This window comes from Stegastes partitus, unplaced genomic scaffold (assembly GCF_000690725.1).
Source record: "Stegastes partitus isolate 25-593 unplaced genomic scaffold, Stegastes_partitus-1.0.2 Scaffold1331, whole genome shotgun sequence".
NCBI lineage: Eukaryota > Metazoa > Chordata > Actinopteri > Pomacentridae > Stegastes > Stegastes partitus.
The window spans coordinates 59918-67508 of NW_007579062.1; the positions used below are offsets into that span (position 1 = coordinate 59918).

General features: G+C 44.2%; 2 protein-coding genes across 3 annotated transcripts in view; both read left to right on the plus strand.

The window, feature by feature from the left end:
* The window catches only part of LOC103369794 (pyrethroid hydrolase Ces2a-like), a 25677-nt gene extending 21000 nt beyond the window's left edge, over nt 1–4677 (plus strand). The window contains exons 7-10 of the mRNA XM_008298606.1: nt 335–476; nt 567–716; nt 3488–3560; nt 4308–4677. Of these exons, the coding sequence (XP_008296828.1) occupies nt 335–476; nt 567–716; nt 3488–3560; nt 4308–4497 (555 nt within the window). The 3' untranslated portion in view covers nt 4498–4677. The remainder of the gene's footprint in view (nt 1–334; nt 477–566; nt 717–3487; nt 3561–4307) is intronic.
* Nucleotides 4678–6092: 1415 nt separating this feature from the next.
* The window catches only part of kiaa0513 (KIAA0513 ortholog), a 34206-nt gene continuing 32707 nt past the window's right edge, over nt 6093–7591 (plus strand). For both annotated transcript variants that reach the window (XM_008298601.1, XM_008298603.1), the window contains exon 1: nt 6093–6480. The gene's annotated coding sequence lies outside the window, so the exon portion shown is untranslated. The remainder of the gene's footprint in view (nt 6481–7591) is intronic.

Sequence of the window (7591 nt, forward strand, 5' to 3'; positions counted from 1 at the left end):
ATTTATTTTTTCTTGGTTTACAAATTAAACTTAACATAATTTGTATTTTTAGATTTTTAATGAATTTACAGTTCTTTATAGGTATTTCTTTTTTCTTTTTTGGGTAACTTTATATACTTTATACTGACAATGATTCAGTGTGGAAAAGCAGTAAAAGAGGGAAACTTACAGGTGGGATCAAAACATTTTATAGACACTTTGAAGGATCTGGATCTCTTTAAAGTCTGGGTCAACGTGATTGAATCACTCGGATGTAAACAAACGTGTTTCTGTGAACATGTTTCACAGACAAAGACAGAATTTAAACCTCTCATCACTTCCGTCTCTGCTTCAGGCCTCGTCAGCCAACAACCTGATCATAGACGAGTACCTGAAGGACGCCAAAACTCCAGAAGAGATCAGAGACGGATTCACAGAAATCATCGGAGACCTGCTGATGACGCTGCCGGTGGTGAAGGTGGCCGGATACCACGCAGGTCAGAGAGCAGCCAAGAGCCCGACCAGCTGCTGCTTTCACCTGACGACCGACAAACCTTCACGTCTGTCTTTTCTCTGCTCCTGTTTAGACGCCGGAGCTCCAGTTTACATGTACGAGTTTGTGTATCGCGCTCAGGTTCACAGAGACAACCGGCCGAGCTTCGTGAAGGCCGACCACGCTGACGACGTGGGCTTCATGTTCGGGGCGTGTTTCTGGAACGGGCCGCTCAAAATCTTAGGTACGCAAAAACTGTGAAAATTAAGTTTTTAAAATGGTTAATAACTGTTTTTTTGTTTGTTTTTTGTTTTTTTAACAAATTAATAGTTTACTATATTTTCACAAATTCCACCTTTTTGTTAATTTACAGATACAAGCTGGTAAAATAAAGTATTACTTACATGTTAACCTTAAAATAAAATGTAAAAAAATTTAGAAGAGAGGCCAAAACTAAATCATGCCAGCTTAAAAAAAAAAAAAAATGTATTTTTACAAATGATAATTTATTCTATTCTTATTGTGATGACCCCTCCTAAATGGACGCCTCCTGGCGTCTGCCTGGACTTCTGAGGGTTCTGTCTATAAAAGTCCCAGAGGAGGGTCTTATCCAGGTCAACTTCTGGGAGATCAAAGACCACTCCTCTGGGCCATATCCCACCCAATCCACGAGGTATTGGAACCCCCTACCACAAGGTCTGACATTCAGGAAACCCTGAGATGGTGAAGGCCAGACTGTTGTCTATGATCCAGGGCAGTGGCAGGGGTTCAGCAGACGGACAGAGGTCACTGGAGTCCACAGGCTTCAGCAACGAAACATGGAAGGTGGGATGAACCTTCAGAGAGTCCAGGAGGGCTAAGTGCACTGCAGAGGGGTTAATCACTTTATCCACTGGGAAAGGACCAACATACTGGGGGGAGAGGTTCCTGGACTCCGTAGGAAGCAGCAGGTCTTGTGTGGATAGCCAGACCTGGCCGACTTGGTACTCCGGGGCTGGAGTCCTCTTCCCACTACAAGAGGTTGTGGGCAGAGGAGCGGTTGAGGGTGGCCCGTGCTGTCCTCCAGATGTTCCGGACCCTCCGGAGATGTTCCTTGACGGAGGGGACCACCATGTCCAGCTCCTGGTCAGGGAAGAGGGGGGCTTGATAACTTATACAAGCCATAAAGGGGGACATCCCCATCGCAGCGCTGGTCATGGTGTTGTGGGCATACTCCAGACATGGCAGATGGGTGCACCAGGACACAGGGTGATGTGCGGCGACACAACGGAGGGCAGACTCCAGGTCCTGATTAGCCCTCTCCGTCTGGCCGTTGGTCTGCGGATGATACCCAGAGGAGAGGCTGGCCGTAGCGCCCATCACCTTACAGAAGGCTTGCTAGACCTGTGAGGCGAACTGCGGTCACCAATCCGAGATGATGTCGGATGGGATGCCTTGGAGGCAGAAGACATGCTCAGTGAGGAGCTCAGCAGTCTCACGGGCGGACGGCAGCTTAGGAAAAGGGATGTGGTGCACAGCTTCTGAAAAGCAGTCAACAATGGTGAGGACAACTGTATTACCTCCAGAGGGAGGCAGACCCGTGACGAAATCCATGGTGATGTGGGACCATGGACGGCAGGGCACTGACAGCAGGCAGAGCAGCCCGCAGGAGGGCGATGAGAGGACTTCCCTCTGGCACAGATGGTACAAGCTGCCACGTCCTCCTTTGTGTCCCGGCCCATCCAGGGCCACCAGAACCACTGACAGAGGAGGATGAGAGTCCAGCGGAAACCCGGATGGCACGCGATCTTGGATATGTGTCCCCACTGGAGGACCTGCGACCAGGTGGCCACAGGAACAAACAGCCGATTTGGGGGGCCATCACCGGGGTCCAGCGCCCAAGATCCGGGCTTCCGGGATAATGGGTCAGGGTCCTGGGTCTTGTGGGAGGCAGCGAAGACTCGAGACAGGGCATTGGGTTTCTCGTTCCTAGAACCTGGGCGGTAAGAAAGAGAATAGTCACAACAACTTAAAAACAGGGACCATCGAGCCTGAAGGGGGTTAAGGCGCCGCGTCAACTGCAGGTAGGCCAGGTTCTTATGGTCAGTCCAAATGGTAAAAGACTGGAAAGCCCCCTCCAGCCAGTGTCTCCACTCTTGGAGAGCCAGGACCACCACCAGCAGTTCCCTGTTGCCCACGTCGTAGTTCTTCTCCACACTGGACAGCCGCTGGGAGAAGAACGTGCAGGGATGCAGCCTCTGGGACGAGGAATCGTGCTGCAACAGGACCGCTCCGACTCCCGTGTCGGAGGCATCGACTTCAACCCCAAAAGGGAGGGTGGGATCAGGGTGTTGCAGGACGGGTGCACTCGTGAACAGCGCCTTGAGAGTCCGAAAGGCAGCGTCAGCCTCCAGGCTCCACCTGAACGCTGTTTTCGTAGACGTGAGACTCGTGAGGGGTACAGCCACCCGGCTGTAGTTCTGGAAGAACCTCCGGTAGATGTTCACAAACCCCAGGAACCACTGCAGGTCTTCCGAGGCGTCGGAGTGGGCCAGTCGGTCACAGCCTGGATCTTGGCAGGGTCGGGTTCCAGTTGGCCCCGGGATATCACGTACCCCAGGAACCCAACAGATGTGCATTTACATTTACATTTACATTTACATTGCATTTGGTGAATTACAGGTGTCTAGTAAAATCACAGAAGAAAAAGAAAATATTAATTTACATGTTAATTGTAAGAAAACAGGTAAAAACTGTACCTAACAGCAAAAATCTATGTTTTTACAAACAATAATAATTTCTTTTACACTCTGTGAATGTAAAATTAAATCGTTTTATTGTATTTAAATCAGCTAAAATTATCGTAATTTTACCGTTTTTACAGTTTTTTAATATTACAGTAGTAAAATTGGATTTTTTTTCTGGCACATTTACAGCCACGTTTTTTATTTTCACAGCCTGTTTATATGTAAATGCAGCCCATGATAGTCCTGTTGTTGTGTTTCAGTGTTTGACTTTGTGATCAAACTTTTTCAGGCAACATCACGACAGACGATGAAACGTTATGTCGGACCATGATGTCTTACTGGGCCAACTTCGCTCATAACGGGTAAGTCACAACCCAAAATAAAAACTGTTCTTTTATATTAACAGATTTTTTTTTATTATAATTTAAAGTATTTTTAATTCGACTTCATTTTAGCGTACATTAAATAATCATATGTTTAGCATCACTGTAATAAATAGATTTAATCGCATAGCAATGAAACACTGTGATCTGAACGTTTACTGATGTTTCAAAGGAATTTTGAACGACTTTTAGACATTTAATCAACAGAAAATTGCTCAATAAGAGAACAGAGCATTGTTTGACAGACCCTTTTTTTGCATCGTTCAGCTCCATGCTTTGCTTTAATTCCCACAACTTTACAGTTTGTTTAATTTCTAGCAGCTGCTTTAATTTTTTAATTTTTTTTTTTTACTGTAAAAGTAAAACCCACTCACTGTAAAGGTTTTGCACTAAAAAAAAATGTTATTTAACAATGTGAGTATTACCATGAAGATGCACCCGAAGCACAATATGAAGTAAATATATGAAGCTCCTGAGTAAACACAGTTTGTGCAGGTTGGGTCAAACACAAAACTCATGCAAATGTGATGCTTCAGACGCATGGATGCATAAAAAAATCAATAAATCTGCTAAACAATGGGAACCAGCATTGTTTAGAAAATTACACAAATACTGTTAAAATTGCATTTAAGTGCACAAGGAGGCAGCTGCTTTGCACAGAACTCCACAGCTGTGTAGACTGAGTGTTAGTCTGATGACATGTGGCTGCTCTTCTTCGTGTCCCAGCTCCCCCGACGGTCCCGGCCTGGTCTCGTGGCCTCAGTACGACCGGCAGAAGCAGCAGTACATGGAGCTGGACCTGACGTCGACGGTCAAACAGAAACTGAAGGAGCGCCGGGTCCACTTCGCCACCGTCAGCCTCCCTGAGAGGCTGCAGCAGCTGGCGGCGGCGGCGGCAGCCAAAAACGCAAACTGAGCTCAGCGTCGTTCACTTTGGTCCCACGTTTTAGAGTTTTTTTTATTATTTCACGCCTCCTCACTGAAATTAATCTGTTAATTTCTGCCTGGAACCTGTTCGTGGATTTACTGGGCTTCTGCTCCAAATCTTTTAATTCCACGTGTTTTGTAATGTAGCTGTAATTAAAGAAATCCCTTCATTGGAAAGGAAGAAACTGTGTTTGTTGTTTCAACACTCTGATGCTCTGAAATGATTTCCAAACAGGCTGCAGCTGTTGTTCTTTCTCTTAGTTTTCTAGGTACAATTTCCAATACAGGGTCACAACAACAGCGTTTATAATTTACCACACACCAAAGGGACATCTTCATTGTCTTGTTTTGTCCAAACATCACTTCAAACTCCAGAAATAAGATCAAATGTGATATAAAAGAGAAAAGATATTTAACCGTTTGGAACAAACAAGAGTTTGACATTTTTGCATAAAAAATATTATTCTGTCATAGATGTAGTTGCTGGTTGATTTTCTGTTGCCTGAATATGTTTAGTTTGTTTGTCTAAATCTGCCCCATGTTCAGCTAATTTAATGCAGATGATGCCAGGCTTATTTAACAAAATAAAAGTATTGCTGTGCAGCACAGCTAAGTGATACAAACTGAGACCTGATGGATCACTGAAGGGACAGAGCTCTCCGCTGAAGTAACAGGTAACGTTTATTGATTGAAAGTCAATCAAGACATTGTAAAGAGATGCAAATCACCCGCAAAAGCAAAATTAACAACCACAAAGAGACACAAAATCACAGAAATATGATGCAAAACAGCCACAAGGACACACAGCAGCTCGGAAGGGCACAAAACAACCACAACAAAGGCTTCAAATTACAATAAAGATGTACAACAACTACACTAAGACCTCAACTGACTATAAAAAGACACAAAACAACTTGATGCAACAAGATGCGAAATGGACACAAAGCGACTAAAACTAACTTCAATGAGACATAAAGGGACACAAAACTCCCATAATAAGATGCAAAACAACCACAATGAGACAAAAACAGGACTAAAATAAGATGCAAAACCACCAGACAAATACAAAACGTCCATATCGATAATCAAAATTAGCACAGACATGCAAAAAACTACACAACACAAGACAGACCCACAAAGAGACATGAAATGAGATGCAAAACAACTACAGGACGACACAAACCAACTACAAATACATACAAACTGACTCCAAATGACTCAAACAAACTTCAAAGAGACACAAAGACATATAAAACCACCACAATAAGATACAAAACAACAATGAAGAGACAAAACTATGACTAAAATTGGATACACAACAACCGCAAAGAGACACAAAATGAGCATCTAAGGAGAATCTAAATTACCACAGACATGCAAAAAAAAAAAAACTACTAACAGTCTTAAGCTGACTATAAAGAGACATGAAGGGGCACAACGAGGCACAAAACAACCAGAGGACTAGAATTTATTTGACTTTTTTTTTTTTTTTTTACTATCCTTTCTGTTTTGGGAATGTTGTTAAACTGACATTCAAGCCAATAAAAGTTAAAGTGAACAGAAGCAAAACAACCATTTAAAGGGCACAAAAACTCTGTTTAACCCTTAATCTCTAAACTTTTCAAATTTAAATACATATTCCAGTCTTTTGAAAAACACTTAGAATGACTAAATCCTTCTTGGGAGCATATCTTCCTTCAGATTTCCGTTTATTTGCGGCTCTGATGTAAACATCACACTTTTACTGTGAAGGCACCACTCGGTAATCTTCGTGCTTTCCCGCCGCCGCGCCGATTGGCTCTGCTGCTCGCCGACGTCATTGGGTTCCCCCTCGTCGTGTTCGTCTCGCTCCGCGCATGCTCAGTCGCATCATCACACAGTCTGGAGCAGCAGCTTCGTCGCAGCAGCAGCAGCAGCAGCGGGACCAGAGGCTCCGTGCGCCGCTTTCCGCCGCCGCCACCGGACGATTCAGGTGCGTACAGCCGGTAATGACGCTGTCGTCTCTTTGAATCTGCCTCTAAATGCCCCTCACGGCTTCTTCTTCCACTTCTGAGCGCCATTTTCTCACCGTTTTCTGCTGCTTTGGCTGGCTCGGGGTCACAGCCGAGGGTTAAATCGGCTCCGTTCGGGATGTTTCGGGTTTCGGCGGTTGTTTCGCTCGGACCGGTTCTGCTGCGGTGTCGGCTCGGCGTGCGGCCGGACCTCCGTGACCGAGGAGTCGTGTCTGCGTGAGCCCGAAAATGGCTCCGGAGTGTCGGTCCTATCAGACCCGAGCAGGCGTCCAGGAAACGGCAGCTCCGTGTTTATTCAGCGCCGCTTCCTCCGCGCGTCGCTTCGCTGGAATCATCACAATATTAATATTATAATAACCAGCGGTCCAGATCCTGGTTCCCTCCTGTCACTCCTCATATTTTACATGAATACTTCTCTACAGATTATTATTCTTTGGCTCTGAACCAAACCTCATTCAGAAACAGTGAAATTTAAGATAAAGAGACCTTTTAAATTAAAACCAATAAACCTCTGCTGAGCTCATTTTGTGTTTTGCATCTTTTTAGCTTGAATGGTGTCTATTAATAGTCACCCAGAGTCTTTTTTGTAGGTTTCTGAGTCATTTTGTGTCTCTTTGCAGTTCATTTATGTCTTTCTGTGGGTGTCTTGCATCTCATTTCTGTCATTTTGTGTCTCCATGTTGATGTTTTGCACGTCACTTTTGTCATTTTATGTGTATTTGTGGTTGTTTTGTGTCTCTTAATAGTCACCTAGAGTCTTTTGTAGATTTTTGAGTCATTTTGTGTCTCTTTGCAGTTCATTTATGTCTTTTTGTGGGTGTCTTGCATCTCATTTTAATGATTTTGTGTCTCTTTGCAGTTGTTTTGTGTCTTTTTGTGGGTGTTTTGCCTCTCAGTTTAGTCATTTTGTGTCTCTTTTTGCTTCCTTTGCATCTCATTTTATTGATTTTGTGTCTCCTTGTTGATGTTTTGCACGTCACTTTAGTCATTTTATGTGTATTTGTGGTCGTTTTGTGTCTCGTAATTGTCACCTAGAGTCTTTCTTGTAGATTTTTGAGTCATTTTGTGTCT